At 37.7% G+C, this 18,408-nt stretch overlaps 2 protein-coding genes across 2 annotated transcripts; both read left to right on the top strand.

Annotated features, from left to right (window-relative positions):
- The first annotated feature begins 659 nt into the window (after positions 1–659).
- LOC146477650 (uncharacterized) lies at positions 660–5,531 on the top strand. Its single transcript, XM_085113017.1, has 3 exons — positions 660–1,013; positions 3,684–3,732; positions 4,251–5,531. The coding sequence occupies exons 1-3, from the start codon at positions 723–725 to the stop codon at positions 4,634–4,636; spliced, it is 726 nt and encodes a 241-aa protein (XP_084969143.1). The 5' UTR covers positions 660–722; the 3' UTR covers positions 4,637–5,531.
- A 2,584-nt stretch (positions 5,532–8,115) lies between these two features.
- LOC146477649 (uncharacterized) lies at positions 8,116–17,402 on the top strand. Its single transcript, XM_085113135.1, has 3 exons — positions 8,116–8,652; positions 11,555–11,603; positions 15,736–17,402. The coding sequence occupies exons 1-3, from the start codon at positions 8,350–8,352 to the stop codon at positions 16,134–16,136; spliced, it is 753 nt and encodes a 250-aa protein (XP_084969261.1). The 5' UTR covers positions 8,116–8,349; the 3' UTR covers positions 16,137–17,402.
- Positions 17,403–18,408: the final 1,006 nt, after the last annotated feature.

Raw genomic sequence — 18,408 nt, 5'->3', positions numbered from 1 at the left:
GTTTATAAACGATTTTCACTCGAAATCCGTTCAGAAAGAAATACTTATCCTGTTATTGCAAAGTTGAACTCATATCTTCTCATATCGCGGACCTTTCGGGTCGACATGGTTTTACTCTGTTTCCTTTTTAAGTTAATCATTTGTAAATTTCGATTTTTTACATTTTGGTTTGTTATTTTGACCGACCAATTAAATAAACCGGCAACGGGAATTTTAATAAGTGAGGTAAACAGATTTCCAAGCCAACCAACTGTACACGTGGACTGTAATGGGTTGTACACACAGTTGACAGGAGTGCATTCATTCCTCCAAAAAAAGCTGCACCCTGGAAAATATTGCCGTATATAATAGAGACTTTAATTTTATATTGAGCGGTGATGGGAAAAAATAACGCGTATTTATAGTCACATGCACCATCACCTTGCGAAAAAGCAAATTAAAAAGCTAATATTTACTTTAAATGACAACATTGGTAGCTGTGTGCAACCTTATTGAAATTGCCTTATGCACAGTGCATCATTAGAGCGCGGTGAAGTTGACATTTTCATGATACGTGCCAATAAGTTACTGACCGTTTTTCTGCAGAGGCAGATCTTCAGACAATAAAAAACAAACTGTTTGACATCACAACTGAGCTAACACATCTCGCTGCAATCGCATTTAAGGTGTTCGTTTTTATCTCATCTTCTGAAACTCGTTATTCATTTGCACTGCACTACATAATGGCTCGCTTATGTCTCTCGTTGACCGTAATATTCATCGTGATCGCCAGTCTTCGGTCTTCAGACAGTTTTACTGTTCTCAACAGCTTACTCACAGGCCATGTGTTTAAGACTATTGTATCCATTGACTGGCTTCAGTGTGTCCAGGAGTGCCACAAACACGATATGTGCATCTCCTACAACTATTTCCCTCCAGGAGAAATCTGTGAACTGAACAACTTTGCCTTTAATGACCAATGTGAGACGGATGATAATCTTATCACAGCCAATGGATGGATTCACCACGCTCAGGTAAAACCTAATAATTCATGTAAACATCATGCCATCAAGGATTTTGACTCCCTTAGCTAGGCAATCAGTCAATCCGTGATTCTGAATATTAATCTTTTTAATTTGAATGAATTTCAGTTAATATCTTGTACATTTTAATAATTTTTACATATTTTAGATTTTTAACGTCTTTGCGAATTGTGTGTATTTTTTTTTTTTGAGATCCTTTTTGAAAACCATATTTTATATGAAAAAGTCATCAAAATAAAGATTATTATTACTTTTTATTACCTCTTTTTGGTATGGTTGAGTTAGAAACCCAACGACAATATTCAAGCAAAATGCGATGCAATTTTCTCTTTTGTTGCTGTTGATTTCGGCTTCTGATTAAAGGGATATTTATGCAAACTAACGAAGTATCACGCAATCTCTTATCATAACTATTAAGCGGGCAAAAAAAAAAATAAGAAGAAGAAGAAGAACGGGATTTATTTATACAAAAATTTTCATCTTTAATTCAGTGGTAAGGCTTCAAATGAATTATGATCTTTGTTCTTGCAGGAATATTTCCTGTAATGACGCTTTTTATTACTTTGACTCAAGACGCGTAAGAAAGTGTAAATTCAGGAATCGAAGCTGTCAAATACAAGGTGCAGGTGTAGGCAAACAATACAGACGCTTTTACAAAAAAGAAACCTCCATGTTTAACTGCAAAACATCTGCTGATAACACGGAAACGTGACAAAGTCTAAGGTTCAAAGAGGTCTTGCTTCATGTATATGAAAAATGTAAGATTTTAAGGTATTGCTATCCTGTCATTCCTTTGTCATTTATTTTTGTATTTGCGAAACGTATGAAAAACAAACCTGACCGCCGCACAGGAAGCCCTCATATCAATTATAAATAAAACACGATAAGGGTTAACTGCGTTTGTTGTTATTGGGATCTTTCTGTAAGTAGCGGCCATTTTGAATAATTTAGGCGCGATTGGCTGTCGCGACGAATGAATTTCGGAGTTTTCCAACCATCCAGAGAGTAACAAAACGATAAAAGATGAAGCTCCTGGTCGGTTTTCGTCTAATTTGTACCGCCATCACGATATCACGGAAGTATAATGAAAATTATTGAAAACTGGATCATTGTATGATGCAATGTCGGGGATATGATTGGCTTAGCGGCCATGGCATATGAGCCATTATATCATGTCCGAGAAACAGCGACCATTCAATTGTCTTCTTGTTGTCCTTGTAATGGGAAATCAGCAAGATCTTGCAATATTTCTTGATTGTTTTTAATAAAACAATTATTCCAATCGAACTTGTTGGCCGATATGACGTTATCATAGCCTAGTCGGCGGTACGCGCTCAGTTTTGTTATCTATCATCTCGTATCCAACGTACGCTCGTAAAAAAATTGTTCAACATAACAGAAGTATTATTACACCGGCGTTGGCTGGAGGCCAACGGGAACTTTTTCTGAAGATTACCCTAGTCCAATAAGCTAAGTTTACAGGTGTCCTTAAACTTAGCTAATGGCTATTTTCAGCGCTGTGGACACTTCACGCTGTACCAAAAAGGAAGAAATATTCTACACAATCGGAATGAATATAAGGTGCTGTTGGCAGCTTCGAATAACGTTCTTGTTAAAAAGAGAATGGAATGTAGCTTTAAACCTGACGCCAACGCTCGATTTGATTTCTTACGTCAAACGAAATTTCTGGTCCTCTTCCCACAGTCGATAAACGAATCTAACGTAAAAAGCTTGATTTTTCTTCAATTTAATGCAGATCTAACTTTCAGAGATTGTGTGTTCTAGGTCTTCGCCCCATTATATTAAACAGACATCTTGACGAGAAAGGGAGGCTATGTTACTTTTATTTTATTTTGCCACAAAATTGGCGCACACTGAGATGATTAGTTCAACCTTCCATTATCTAATTTTTGCGAAGTTCTAAGACCTTCTCGGACATCTGACAGCCTCGTCATTCCTGTCTCTTTACTAGGAGTTCAGAACGGTTTCCGAACGAAACTCGGGTGAAAAATTATTCAGAGTTTTCGCTACCTATAGAAAGATTCAAGTTATAGCAAAAGTAGACAAACGAAGAAAACTCTGAATAAACATCACAGGGATTATTTGGTAACATTGGAAAGCATTTTCCTAAGTTTGAGAGATAGTTCTGCTTTTGTCAAAACTGGCTTAAATTTTCACACAGTAATCAATCTTGTGCTGCTGAAAATTTAAGTTAGTTCATAAGGATCAACGTGGGTATTTATCACAAAGCGAAAGCATTTTACAAAGGGACCCTTTACACGGCAAACGAACTTTTCAAAGTCGTGGGCAAGTACAAGTTGGCGAGTGCGAATATTGCAACATAAGTTTGCAAACATGTTGTCATGGAAATGACAATTTTTCTGGTCTCTTTTTCAATATCCTATTTGTATTTGAACCCTCACATTTTACGTGTTGAGAGGACAGCTATCAAATATGTGCTGTTTACTTTTAACACCAGAGGAACGGTTGTGGTTTCAGGGAATAGCTAGGGCCTTTTGAAGCCTTGGTATGTGAGTCACCCGTTCCGTTTCATTTTTGTATTATGATTATTTGCTTGTCATCTTTTATTTGCCTGCTAAAGGTTCCTCGACAGTTGGCATTGATTTAATTTTGTTTCTGTTTTGACACTTTTTATTACAGGAAATCGAAGTCAAAAGGAATACTACAGAATTATCAAAACATCGAGAAAGTAAGTCAAGAGGAGAATCTTTGTATTCAAATTTACTTAAATTAGCATAAACGGCCCCCATAAATTGAAAGAGTTTGGCAAACTTACAGTCTATAAGAACTCTCTGAAAATGTGAGAATATGTTAAATAGTTTTGGAGAAATGAATTTTCACAGTATCAAGAATTAACAAAGAAGGTATGGCCTGTTGGCAAGATATACACTCTTTTTTTGTAAGAATTTATTTTATAACAATATCGTGGATGACATTTGCCAGTGCTTTTCAAATGTAATACAACTAGTTGGCATAAGAATGACGTGATTTTCATATGAAAGGCAGTGAGATTTGTATTGTTTCCACTAAAAGACCAGGTCACTAAGCCTACAACTGTAAAATGGGATATTGCTTTTATTACGCACACCATCAGTTTTCACCCCAAAAAATTTTTTAAAAGCAATTTATAATAGTTCGTGCGTTAAGAAAGAACAAGTTTTCATAATAATTTACCCAGCAGAAACTTAAAAAATTTTGTCCTTCTAGACGTCATTGCAAATTTCACCTGTTGCAACTCCATGGAGATGTTTGCTGATGGGGAAAGTCTCGGACAAGACAACGGTGGGTGTAAAGTCGCCAGCACCTTCCTCATACCCGGAGGCACTCGAGTTATTTCAGTGCGGGGAAAAAGCACCAGCAGCCAATATGGAATACTCGGCTCGTTCAGTAATGGACTGGTAACTAATGAAAGCTGGAAATGTAGTGGTAATTTTTCTAATGGATGGAATTCTCGGGATTATGGTGATCGGCATTGGCCTCATGCAGTAGCTGTTGGAAATCATGGCATTATTCCTGGCATCTCAAAGGCGGCAAAGTGGATATGGACTAATTCTCACTATTCCAAAGTTTATTGCAGACTGGACCTTCAGTAAATATCTGCTACCAAAGACTCTAGTTAAGTGGATTTTTGGTTATTCTTAAAATGCATCCATGAGACAAGTTTGACTCGCAAACTTCTCCAGCAGTCTACCTGCAGCGCAGTGGTTAGAACATTCGACTTAGTGGTAATTAGTTCGTCTCCTCTAAGAAACTCAAAATGTCTCTTTAGTGTCAGTGAGCAATAGGGGGTAATTATTATCCACTGTTTTCAAAAAGAGTTTCCTATGCTCTTTGTAACTTAAAGATATAATCCATATTATTGCCAGCCAGCTACGTGGAAAATAATTCGAACATGAGGAAGAAATCCTTTTTTTCGAATATAACATATTTAGATTTAGTTTTCCAATCACCGAAAAGTGAGTTGAGCGCCGAGTTTTCTTTTGAACCAACTTGGAGGCATCCGAACTAGTAATCGGAAGATCTACGGTTCGACTCGTGATAGGAGCACTCGGATTTCCTTTTTCCGAGTATTTCTGTTTAACCACTGAATAAATACATCATTCTTATTTATTCAGCAGGCTTAAAAATAATACCATCACATTTATTTCATTGCGCAACTTGGAAGTGATTGGGAATTGGATTAAACACTCCCTGGAGTGTTCATATAGCTTCTAAAAACGATTAATAATTCTTGAAGATTACATTTCCAAGCCTACTTCACGGTAGTGATTGCCTTTAGTTTCTCTTAATGAATTATTAAGGAGTTTGAGAAGTTTCAAAATATGCAAGAACAATAGAGAACTATTAAAACGGTTCAAAATGTGTTATTAAAAAATCTCAACGAGTGTAGAACAATCAAAGGTAGGTTAAAAAATTTAATAATAATGAGATGATAAAATCAGATGTAAAACCATGCATATTAAAAAGTCAATTTTGAAAGGTAGATAATGTTACGTTTGACTTCAGTTCCAGAGTTTCCAAACATTGAAGGAGAACCCACGTTAGCCACATTTTGCGGTACAAACTGTAGCAGATTAAAGCACTGTCGTACTACAGTCAACCTTAATAGGACAGTTTCGCGTTCATTGTGGTGTCATTTGACCACAAGAGCCAGAACCCTTCAGTTTTTGTGTCCTTTTACGAATTAGCGCAACTGTTATTTTAGTTTTTACTTGGATAACAAAAGTTCAAATGGAATGAATTCTGGTAGTTGTCGTCAAACAACGTCATCACGAAAATGCCCATTGCGAAACAGGCACACTGTCTGAACTGTGTCTTAGGGCCACTTTGCGTTAGCTTAGTGTTGTTTGTAGCTTAGTTATTTATGTAGTTTCCTTTTTTATGTTTTTTCGTTTTGTTAATTCCGTTTTCTAAGTTAGATCTCGTTTGCTGTTTTCACTGCCCTGTTACCTCGAACGGAAACGCGTCCGCTGTGCCGTCCGCGTCCGCGTCCGAGTGGAATTTTTGAATTCTTATTCGCTTAGTTTGCCGTACCCCTTATATACTTGTTCTACCCAAGTTGTTCCTTGCGTCTCCTTTTCTACTGGTAGCTAACAGGAAAGAGGGAGAGTTCAGTAAACGTAACCGGTTTCATGTTTAGACGTGAAGGTCCCTACTGTTTACAGTCAATCCGCGTCACGCGCCAATAGTATTTCCGAGACTGAAAGGAACATTCGAGTTCCTCTTTGTAATGTCAGGCATTTGAATAGAAAGTTGAACATTTCTCTGGAAATCTTTCCGAAAAAGACGCATTAACTGAGAACAAAAAACATTTTCAAAAAACTTGAAAAACAATTGTTATTCTTGAAATACTTATTGCTGTAATGTAAAGAAACATTCATAGCTTTTTACTGTCAATTAACTAAGAAAATTTGTACAGGAACTCTGAAATCTCGTTGGCGATGTTCAAAACGGACATGTAAATTTCAAAACGCCGTTCAAATTTCAAAAATACAGTCAACTCTCTCATAGTAACAACTTCTCGTAAGCGTCCACCTCCCGTAAGGGACCACCTCGTAAACAACCGTTTTGTTTCTCAGCTAAATACTGTTTCAAGAGCTCTCTCGTAAACGTTCTTAAGGGACTGCGATCACTTTTTTTGGCCAGAAATTACACAAATTCTTTTGATTTCTGTTTCCGGTAAGCGACCACCCAACAAAATCACGTATGATTGCTTGTAAATCATTACTCAGAAGTGACAAAAGTTCAGCTTTGATGACGCTTCCCCGGACTGCTGAAAGATAACGACAGTTTACAGACAGAGAAGATGACTATAACTGAGATCTGTAGGTAAACGGGAATTGTTACAGTGATTTGTTCCAAAATGAACCATGAACCATGTTATACAAAGTTTCATCAGAAGACTGAATAGATGTGAAAAAATCAAATAAATTAGTTTCTATTTGCCTAATTTTAGCTGCTAAGGTAATATTTTTATGTAATTACTGAATTAATCAATCCAGTGTTTGGCTTAGTTTGTTGATTTTTCCCGTAAGCGACCACCTCCCGTACGCGACCACTTGTCGTGCACTAAGGGTGGTCGCCTACGAGAGAGTTGACTGTGTACTGTGATATATAAGGCTCCCTCTTTTGTATCTATTTGCAACAGGAAGACGTTAGTTGAACTGTCAGTTACTAAGGTATCTCATTACACAAAGATTTTTAACCCATGCTAAGGCCCCGTTTATATGGAGAAAAGGTTGTCCCCGGAAAGAGGGTCACCCTCCAAGCCGAGTCAACTTCAGCGAACGTTTATATGAGAAAAGAGTTGACCCCTTTGCCCGGGCCAACAGCGCTCGCGCATGCTCTGATTGTCTCACCTTGACGGAGTTGACCCGGCTGGGCTAGCTTAAGTGTTTATATGGAGAAAAGTTGGCCCGGCCCTACCATCGAAAAAGAGTGACCCGGCTAGGCGGGTCACCCTTCCAGCCGAGCCAACTTTTTGTTTCTCTTGTAAGCGGTTCGCCAAGTTTTGTAAGGAAATGTAGGAAAAGTTGGCTCGCCCAGGGTAGCTCGGGTAGGCGAGTGACCCTTATACCCGGGACAACTTTTCTCCATATAAACGGGGCCTAACTGAATAAAAAAAACCCGTTGAAAAGAGCCTGTACTTGGTTGCTATAGATTCAATTGATTGGTCGAATTTCGTGACGCACGCCGTCTGGTAGACAGGAGTACACTCATGATTTGAATAAAGTGGCAGTTCTGGGGAAAAAAAACTACACGGCAGGCTGTAAACTAATGCTTGAGGTTGTTGTAGTTTTGCCTGATATATTACCAACCCTCAATTTTATATGGAGCGACAGCGGGAAAATATAACAGCGTTAAAAACAAATTTTCTCCACAAGTCTTTCATAAAGGAACGTTTGCTGAAGATGCCCCCCACCCATCCCCCCAAACTTTAAGAAAGATAATTGAAGCAAGAAAAGTTTGAACCAATGTACATTGTTAATAATAAAAACAATAATAGCAATAAAAGTTTGTCCATCGCATGTATTTAAGCCGTCTGAAGTCTCGACAAAGTATACTTAAAAGTGCTTTGTGTACTGTCCATCACAGAATCTCGGTGATACTGATTCTTGTCACCCTGAACACACATAAGCTCTTGGCAGCTTTCCAGAAGAGACAAACCGAGTGACCTAATAATTAAGCCACTCAAGTGATTTCAAGCCGCTTACACTTACACCAGCCAAAGCGCGTTGACTCATCTTGCACGAAGTTCAGTTTAAGTGTTCGTGTCTTCATCTTAAACTTTTCACTGTACTATACAATGATTCGCTTGTGTCTCTCGCTGGCCATAATATCCATCGTGATCACCATCCTTTGGTCTTCGGATGGTTATACCGTTCATAACAGCTTACTCGCAGGTCATGTGTTTAAGACTGTTGTGTCCATTGACTGGCTTCAATGTATCGAAGAGTGCCACAAACACAACATATGCGTCTCTTACAACTACTTCCCTCCAGAGAAGGTCTGTGAGCTGAACGTCTTTGGATTTTATGACCGGTGTGGGGCGGATGATAATCTAATTCAAGCCAATGGATGGATTCACCACGTACTCCGGACATCACAGGTGAAACATAGGCATTATTATAAAAATGGTTATTATTGCCGTATATTCCATTATTCAGCTGAAAAATCTCCTTCACACTTGGGGGAGATGAACACAAATATTTAAGCAAAAATCGAATATGATATTGTTTTCCATTTTCTCTTTTATGCTGGAAGAGGAGGGCTTATCAAGTGATGTTTACACAAATTAACACAATCTAATCTGCTCGGTGCTTAAGATGAATATTACACTAGAAAAGCAAATTTAGGAACAGGCTTTTAACCCTAGATATTGCGAGGTTTTTGCTCGCTTGTCGATTTTTTTTTGTTTACCAATACTTCATTTTTATTTCTCAAAGTAAAAGAGAGATTGTTTTTCCCAGATAACCTTAGTTGGAAGTATCACTCGAGCAACGAAATATTACCCCAGTTTTACATCTCATAATTAAATCCAAATATTTGGGGTGATTATACAAGACCTTCCAAACACATCTTCATGGAGACGAAGCTATGGGTCTCTATATAAATTGGCGCTATTTCTCTTGTAATGAACCTTTTTCCAATGGCGTTTCGGGTGTATCTTCAATTTTTCGCTTAGTTATAGGCTATAGCAATCGTACGTTTTATTACTTGTTTTGGTTTTCAGGCAAAAGCTATGCAAAATTTGTCATCTGCTGCGGGCACCCTAGGGTTCGCTTCAGAGAAAATTCTGCTCTGAAGGCCACAACCGGAAAAGGAAATTCGCACTAAATTGTGCTGAAAAACTGGAAGTTTTGTTTGGCATAATATTCCCTCAAATGTTTCTATTACTGGAAAAATAATTAATTTTGTTTTCAGAGGGATAAAAATAACGTGTAAAATGCTAGGTAACGTCAGGGGCAATTACGGTTAAGATTTCTACCCTAAAAGCTTTCTACAACTTAATTGTTCAGCTTAGGAATACGAACAGATGGAACGGTTTTACTAAACACAAAAACGCAGTAAAACCATCGGGAACACAGGAAACAGTGTTTTTGATATTTGCATTGTATGTTTGCGTTGGGTGCCCTTCATCTGGCCTGGCTGCGAAAAAATTATTTTTCACATTGTAAGGGATGACGAGGCAATTTTTATCTTTCTATGAATATTTTTGTGTGAAAATGTGTGTTATATTGTGACTCATAAGGCGTAACAAAGTGTAAACAGTCTCAAAAGAAATAACAAAAGCCTCGGGAAACAGCTAATAAAGACCGTTCTATTATGTTAATTTCTACAATTGTGGCGAGAGAAAAAGAGCAGATGGTTTTACTGAAAACAGAAACCTGCATTTTTAATTGAAAATTACATGTTGACTTGACTAGGCCTCTTCAAGGGCTAGGTTAGCAGAGTCTCTGCCTTATTTACGTCTCAAGGGATTTGTTGCCGTGGTAGTTATTCGGATTCATCCGGTTGTGTTCCTTACGAACTTAAAACCTTCGTTGCAGTACATGTCGCCTTAAGATGTTAATGACCCTTGCAGTATGCGAGAAGTATGCCACCTGTGGACAGATTGACAGATATGTTAAGTAAAATAAACCTAGCAACTCAAGAGCTGAATTAAGAGGATATTTACAAACAAAACTGATAAAAGAAAACCTGCAAACAACCTATCCAACAATAGCAAAAAAGCCCCTATAATTAACTTTATTCTACGATAAATTGAGCAATGAAAATGGAGTTCTTGAAGCGGTACTTTATAGATACAATTATTTGCCTTGTAGAAAGCAGGTCATACTTGACTCTTTCTGGCGGAAGAAAGCTGTGAAGTCTAATCTCTTTACGGTGTCCAAATTACCTTTAGTCATCAACTCTGTTTAAAAAAAAAAAACATTTCTGGAGTATATACTGTACCACTGAATGGCCCAACGCTTACAACAAAGCCAAAGTTTGTAGAAAGTTAGGGATGAAGCTACGTTCGTTAAAATTATTCCTAGTAGCTCAGTGTTTAGAGAATTGGGCATCCTAAGTTAAACTTACGTAGCGGACTGAGACAGTGATACAGTCCACGACAGTGATATAGTTTTAATTCATAATTTCTAGGTTAATCTACTATTATTAAATAAAGTAATCGGAAGGTCTTAGGTTCGACTCCTGATAGGAGCACTCGGATTTTTGTTTTTCGAGTATGCCTGTGTCACTTACTTAATAATAAATCATTCTAAATCATTCTCATTTATTCACCAAGCTTAACATATTCCATCACATTTATTCATTGCACATATGCCACACGTGATATTCCAATCCTAGCAGTATGCAGGATGTTTGTCCAATAAACCTAGTTTAATGGCCTGAGCTCCCACGAGTCTCCTGTAGCTCAGTGGTTGAGCATCCGAACTAGTAATCGGAAGATCTTAGGTTCGACTCCTGATAGGAGCACTCGGATTTTTTTTCTCGAGCATGCCTGTGTCACTTACTGAATAATGAATAATTCTCACTACTAAACTTGTTACCAAATATAACAATCGAAGGAAACGCGAGCGTAAGGTTAACATAATAGCGTTATTCTTGATCTTTGTACGAGATTTAAGCCCTTTCAAACGGTTTCAACATTTGACCAACATTCGTTCAAAAAACGTTGAACGGATGTTGGGCAAACGTTGGATGAACGGAGTATTCAAACGGTTTCAACGCCATTGAACGTTTTCAAGAACAAAGGAAATGTTGAATCGATGTTGAATGAAAGTTTAAACCAGTTTAAATTTGATTCAACACACTTTCAACAAGCTTTCAACAATATTGAACGACCTGTTCAAACGCCCCCAACATTTGATTCAACAAAGTGTTGAACGCATGTTGAAGCAAATGTTGGAACCGTTTAGTCGGTTAAATTTTGCCTGTCCTGTGCACACACCACTCAGAAAAAGGTATTGATGTAATTTTACATTTTCCAATGTTTGCTATTGCAGGTAATGAAAGGGGAAGGAAATTCTGCTAAATGGTCAAAACCTATAAAAAGTGAGTATCGTATGTCAGTATCATTTGCTGAAGGGGTCATCCCGTCAGTGCACGAACAGACTACAGTCCATTTTTAGACAACTCTCGCAAGTTGACAGTGAATCCTTAAGCTGCATTGGTTCCATGCTCGTATATTTCGGCCAGAAATTGAAGTAACTATCTGTTTTGCACTAACCCATAGAGAGATACTTATACAGTTCCCCAACCCTTTCTTTTGTTTTCTGTTGTTACAAAGAGAGGAAAAGAGTTCAATCTCTTCGAAATTCAGAAATTCGACAAAATTTAACTTGTCTCAAGGCTTGAAAAGTTTGATGACAATTTTCCTTGATCGGATGTTAACTCCATAGTTAGATTTCTAAGACCGCTTTTATAGTCGAAATAAACAAGAATTGAGAGGAGTTGTATTACGTTAGAAACGTTTAAGAAAATGGTATGGAGGAAGAACCTGGGAGATGTTATGGACGGATGTAGTAGTACTTGTTATTTATGCTCAAGTTAAGTTAAGAGTATTATGAGGATATTTTAGGCTGTAAATTTAAGTAATGCTAGTTTTAGATTATGATTATGATTTGTACGTTTTAGAATTAGTAATTTATAATTTTTAAGTACACCTATATGTGTTCCCAATTAGCTAACAATAGCTAGAACGACAACACACGTTAATAAAGTGTTTATGTCATGTTATGTTACGTTATGTTATGTATGTTACATTACGTTACGTTACGTTATGTTATGTTATGTTACTTAAGAGCAGCTCTCCGTAATGATTTACGAGGGAAAAAAATTCGTCACACTCAGGAGAGTATACAACATGAGAGACACCCAACAAAAACATTAAAGCAAAAATAGTTAAAGGGGAACCTTCACGGAGATTTTGCTATGTGTTGTTCAAAACTACTCAAATATAGACAAAAAAAACCCCCTATTTTCTAACATGAAATTGCTCTTAAAGCACCGGGAAGAAAATATGAAATGATTTCTCCGAGAAACAATAAAATACAATCGGCTTTTAGCTACTTTTCCAAACTACTTAGAAGAAATTTTAAAATGTTGACCGATTTGTTCAAGTTGCAATCCATTTCCTCCTAGCCATCGGCAGCCAAAGATGAACAATACTAGTTTTTGTGCAGTAGTAGAGTTTTTGTTAACCACGCTGAACACTTATTTTTACGCCAGTTTACAACCATACAGATATGTTTTATGGTAATTCAAAGTGGCACTTGATATAGGTGGCACTACCCCTTTAAGAGTCGCCATCTGTAAATATCGACTATCGTCGTTTGGACGAGAAAAAATGAAATCCCTCAAACTTTCTCAGAAGAATGGTCTATATAAGTGATTCACATAAATATAACTCAGCTCAGTTCGATTCGTATTTTAGCTGTAGTGCGACCATCGTGGTTTTACCGCTCTGAGAGGGCTTTCAGCGGCCATTTTAGGCCACACTTTTAAGAATTTGCCTTACAAAGAAAAGGTTACAAATCCGAACAAAATCTCATTATTCGAGACAAGCAAATGTTTTATGTTGTGTTGACAAGCTTTTTTGGGAATTTATTCGAAATCTGATTTTTTTTACAATTTTTTTAATTTCTTTCCTATTGAACTACTCTTCAAGTGCCCAAAATATGGCCGAGTTTAAAGGAAAATATCGCTAAAGATACATTAGTTGGCATCCTAAAAAAGCATCCCGGTTAAAGAGCAATGTCTCGTCTGTAAGAATATGCAATAAAATTTTTATAGAAGAAGAGGTTTTAACTGTACTTTTGTCAACAAACACCGCCTTCGTAATTAGCATAACAACATGAAAATAACGATTTACTAAGAAAATAATGATAAATTCCACTTTATAAGATTAAATTTAGAAATACAATTAACTATAAAAATGAGCGAAAAACGGAACGACGTTTCGGTGTCATCCTGGCACCATTTTCAAGTAAAGAATGCAACAGAAAAGATAATTTATACGTAGAGTAAAGGTGTGAAATAGAATAAATTAAATTAAAACTAAAAGTAACTGTCCGGTGTTCATTCAGAAGGTGTCATAAAATGGGAGTTTTGTCCGTTAGACAAATAGTTTTGCACGAATGGAGTTTAGACTCGGTCTCTTCTTTCTGATCCAAAGCATTTCGAATATTAAACAATCAAGCTTTCCCTGACATTTCTTTAAGATTGTGAAGTTACTTGTCAGGTCGCCAATTGTGTCGACTTGGTGATTTTTCTTTAGGTGTTTCCCGATGGCCGATGCCTCGTGAAATATCGAGAACTGGATATTTCAAAATATATCAATTTATAGTTTCAGTCGGATGCAGCCGCATTTTCGATGATTTGTTGTGTGAAATCACTATAATACACCGCAGCCGTTAAACTGAGTTGAATTCTTCAAAGTCCGTCAGGACAACCATCGGCCGAAAAAAATTGCCTTCCGCCCCATAAGCTGCCGTGTGCAAGGGTCAAATATTTCTTTGTTATCCTAATGACCAAAAATTATTTTAGCAATTTAAATCCTGCTTTGAATATATCGCAAAAAATACAGCACAAGGGCTTATCATATTTCACATTATTCTGGGACAGCAGTTTCCTATTTAGTACCCGAAATGTATAAAATAGTTTTGACAATAATCTTGAATGGCCCCCTTTTTTTAATTTAGGAGCTGTTCCATTTTTGTTTCCTAACCCACCCCCACCCCAACCTGTCTGGATGGGCGCGCGTTTCTGTAACGCAATCTCATTGTTTAATCACGGCGGAAGGTCAACAAAACATAAACGATATTCTTGACGAGAATCTACAGTTCAAAGTAGGATTTAAATGGTTGCTAGATTATATAATTTTTGGTCATTAGGATAACAAAGAAATGTTTGACCCTTGCACACGGCAGCTTATGGGGCGGAAGGCAATTTTTTCGGCCGATTGACGGACTTTGAAGAATTCAACTCAGTTTAACGGCTGCGGTGTATTACAGTGATTTCGCACAACAAATCATCGAAAATGCGGCTGTATCCGGCTGAAACTATAAATTGATATATTTTGAAATATCCAGTTCTCGATATTTCACGAGGTAAGTGGAATTTATCATTATTTTCTTCGTAAATCGTTATTTTCATGTTGTTATGCTAATTACGAAGGCGATGTTTGTTGACAAAAGTACAATTAAAACTTCTTCTTCTATAATTTTCTCTATTTAACTGCCCAAAAATTTTATTGCATATTCTTACAGACGAGACATTGCTCTTTAACCGGGATACTTTTTTAGGATGCCAACAAATGTATCTTTAGCGATATTTTCCTTCAAACTCGGCCATTTTTTGAGCACTTGAAGAGTAGTTCAATAGGAAAGAAATTAAAAAAATTGTAAAAAAAATCAGATTTCGAATAAATTCCCAAAAAAGCTTGTCAACACAACATAAAACATTTGCTTGTCTCGAATAATGAGATTTTGTTCGGATTTGTAACCTTTTCTTTGTAAGGCAAATTCTTAAAAGTGTGGCCTAAAATGGCCGCTGAAAGCCCTCTCAGAGCGGTAAAACCACGATGGTCGCACTACAGCTAAAATACGAATCGAACTGAGCTGAAAGTTATATTTATGTGAATCACTTATATAGACCATTCTTCTGAGAAAGTTTGAGGGATTTCATTTTTTCTCGTCCAAACGACGATAGTCGATATTTACAGAGGGCGGCTCTTCAATGTTGTCTCCTGTGTTCCAAGATCGTTTCGTCGCCTTATGAGGACATATTTATGCAAGCTAATTCAGTTTCATTTGTTAGGAACCTTAAGCTGAAAATACAATTTGCAGAAAGTGTCAAAGGAATGGAATTTAATTCCCCAAATTACAAGCTGTTGTTGGTTTTACGAAAATGCTAGCTGACCTTTTTTTCGCATTTTTAACGACATCTTTGCTGCTCCAAAAACGAAATGAACTAGTTTCCAAGTGTTACGACATTTTGACCGAAATGAACCGTTGGGTGCCCCTGAAACATGTCAAATACAGATTTTCCCGTATACAAGTGGCTTTAATTGAAATGATGTAGTGAGTATTAAAATTGTGCAATTGTCTGAGGGAGGAAATATCTCCCCAATGTTCATTTTAGTGGGAAATTCAATGCACACATCAATTCATTTTGCCACCCATAGACTTCACAGCAACTTTCACATGTGACAACTCTATGGAGATGTTTGCCGATGGAAAAAGTCTCGGAGTCGACGGTGATTGGACAGTCAGCAGTACCTACCTCATTCCAGGAGATACTCGAGTTATTTCAGTACTGGGGCAAGACTCTGGATTTCAGTATGGTATACTCGGCTCCTTTAGCAACGGACTAGTAACCAATGAAAGCTGGAAATGCAGCAGTGACCTATATCCCGGATGGAATTCCCCGGATTTTGATGACGGGCATTGGCCTCATGCAGTGGTGGTTGGAAAACATGGTGATGAACCATGGAAGGTTATCTCTGGTATTGCACAGACGGCAAAGTGGATATGGGCTGCTGGCAAGTATACCAAAGTGTATTGTAGACTGGATCTTCAGGAATAAAAGGTCTCTTTGTTCTTTAAATTTATTCTCCAAGCTAAAATGATGAGATCATGATATTAAGGAGATAAAGCCATAAAATTAGATATCTCTACAAAGGTTTCCCCTAGTCTCTCCGTGGTGCAGCGGTTAGAGTATAAATAAACAATAGCCTCCATTTGGCGCGAAAATATGCTCAGATATTTGTCCGCGGACATTATCTGTTCCGAGAAGCGAACAGTTTTCCGAGAGCGAAGCTCGAGAAAAACTGTGAGCTTCGAGGGGCAGACAAAGTCCAATGTCAAATGGAGGCTATTGTGTTTATTATCCTTCAAATATTTTTCGCAACATGCGGGAATCTCGCGGGAATCGGCAGGATCTGCCATTCTGTCATATGTCAATCACGTCAAAGTTTGTCAGTTGGCTTCCAAAATCTCCACGTCAGATTTTGCTTCAGGTCGAAAGCGTTTGTTTGGGGAAAAGGTAAAATATATGAAAGGAAAGTAAACTTGTTTAATTCCGTGAAAGACAAAAGCAAGATACAAGTGGCGGATAAGGTTACAGGGAATCTAAATACCTCTTGAGAACAAGCTAAAGATCTCTGAAAGCGAAAAACTGTAAAGTATCGCATTCCGTAAAAAGTGTAAACTGCCGTCAACGAAACAGCCGGCGCTTTGTCGTTCTCTTCCTTTATCTCACTTTATATCAAAAATACAATTGTGGAATTTGCTAGCCAAAAGCGCTTTCTTTGCTAACTTGACATTGAATGGAGCCAGTAACAAAGTCGTTTACAATCACTGAGGATTAAACTTGTTGCTCGAGAGTAGGACAAGCTGCTTCTCTTCGTAGAGAATTTCGACATCTCGGGGTATCATGGCTGGTTTTTGTTTCGTGGTCGAGATTTTATTTTCGCGAGCGATCTCGACCAGGTGAGCATTGATAGCATCATTTACCGGCTTGAACTCTGTCAGTAATGGTACTGAAATTTATGTTTTTGTTATTTAAATTCCTTGTATCCAGGCCAGCACGAATTGCTCTCATTGAATTACAACTGTAATATTTGCCGTCGTGTGAGCGAGCTTTGAGCTTATTAATTAAACTCGTTTAATAGCTTGTTGATGGCTTTCTCATTTCGCCAGACTGAAAGAAAACCATAAATACTCTTAAATGAGATAGGCTAAAACTTTTCACCTTTCATATTTTTCAGTTTTACCACATTTTTAATTCAAGGACTGTTAAACAGGGTTCAAACCAAGAGAAAATGTCGCAAATACGAACTTGAGTATTTCAACATTACGTTTGCGAACAGGTTACCGTCAAAGACGTTCAGAGCGTAATGTTGTTTTCTGGTACTGGTTTATCGACCAGCAGGTTTATCTCTCTTTCTGTCACAAAAGCAAACCGTTCCCCCATCTTGACATTAATTTAAGTGGAAAACAAAACGCGCCTTGAAGTTTTTGAAATTGGGGAATATCACTTGGGGAATATCCTCGGATATTCCCCAGTTTTAGCTGGGGTATATTCGGTCACGTGAGGCGTTTGGACCAATCGCGCGCGAGCGAAAATATTTGATGGATTATAAGCAAAAATAGTAAACGTAACAGGTATTGTCAGGTGCAGGGGGGGCTAGCAGCGAGGCCTGGAACCGAGTTTGTATGATCGCCCCAGTTAAGAAATTTGGCCGAGCGAGACTAAGTACTGATTTTTTGATAAACAAACATGGCGGCGATTTTATGTGAAAGCGCGTCTGTGCGGATTCGGAAACAATTTGGCTATTCGACGTCCAAACATCACATGAAGGTTTCGGTTGCTTTTTTACCTGAAGTTTGGTCATCAAGAGGGATCATGGATGCAAATTCTGCAGCGAAAAACGAAAATACTGCAACCAACGACTAGCTGACCCCGGAGAGGATCAGTACTAGTTAGATCTGACACATAGTTCACAAGGCTAGACCTGCTCCTGTAGAAATTGACACTCGAGAGAGGTAGTAAGACTTCCTCCATTCCACTTTATCGTTACCTTCCCTATTTTTTCATTTATGTACACTGTAGAATTTCCTCCCTTTACAGCAACTACATACTGGGAGTCAACAAACTGGAGGTTCTGGTGATCTAATTTTCTGTTTTGCTTAAGTTAAAATGTTACTATCATACTCTCAACAACAGATTTTTCTTGTTCAATCTCTTCTAAATGGTGAAAAGTTGAGGGGTGATGTAAGCAGCGCTTTGCTCTTCAACTTTGCCAAGTGAGCCACAAATATTGACTTTTGAATTTAGTGTGTGTGCTTGGTAATAA

The sequence above is a fragment of the Pavona decussata genome, unplaced genomic scaffold (genome assembly GCF_977016875.1).
Source record: "Pavona decussata unplaced genomic scaffold, jaPavDecu1.1 SCAFFOLD_69, whole genome shotgun sequence".
Taxonomy (NCBI): domain Eukaryota; kingdom Metazoa; phylum Cnidaria; class Anthozoa; order Scleractinia; family Agariciidae; genus Pavona; species Pavona decussata.
Note: the sequence above shows the minus strand (reverse complement) of the source record. Positions and strands in the feature narration are given on the sequence as shown.

What these genes read in the sequence shown, in the direction of transcription:
- LOC146477650 (XM_085113017.1), top strand. Translation starts at nt 723, where the DNA reads ATGGCTCGCTTATGTCTCTCGTTGACCGTAATATTCATCGTGATCGCC. An exon ending in GATGGATTCACCACGCTCAG is followed by an intron (nt 1,014 to 3,683) that starts GTAAAACCTAAT and finishes TTTTTATTACAG; the next exon opens with GAAATCGAAGTCAAAAGGAA. An exon ending in ATTATCAAAACATCGAGAAA is followed by an intron (nt 3,733 to 4,250) that starts GTAAGTCAAGAG and finishes TTGTCCTTCTAG; the next exon opens with ACGTCATTGCAAATTTCACC.
- LOC146477649 (XM_085113135.1), top strand. Translation starts at nt 8,350, where the DNA reads ATGATTCGCTTGTGTCTCTCGCTGGCCATAATATCCATCGTGATCACC. An exon ending in ACGTACTCCGGACATCACAG is followed by an intron (nt 8,653 to 11,554) that starts GTGAAACATAGG and finishes TTGCTATTGCAG; the next exon opens with GTAATGAAAGGGGAAGGAAA. An exon ending in ATGGTCAAAACCTATAAAAA is followed by an intron (nt 11,604 to 15,735) that starts GTGAGTATCGTA and finishes TGCCACCCATAG; the next exon opens with ACTTCACAGCAACTTTCACA.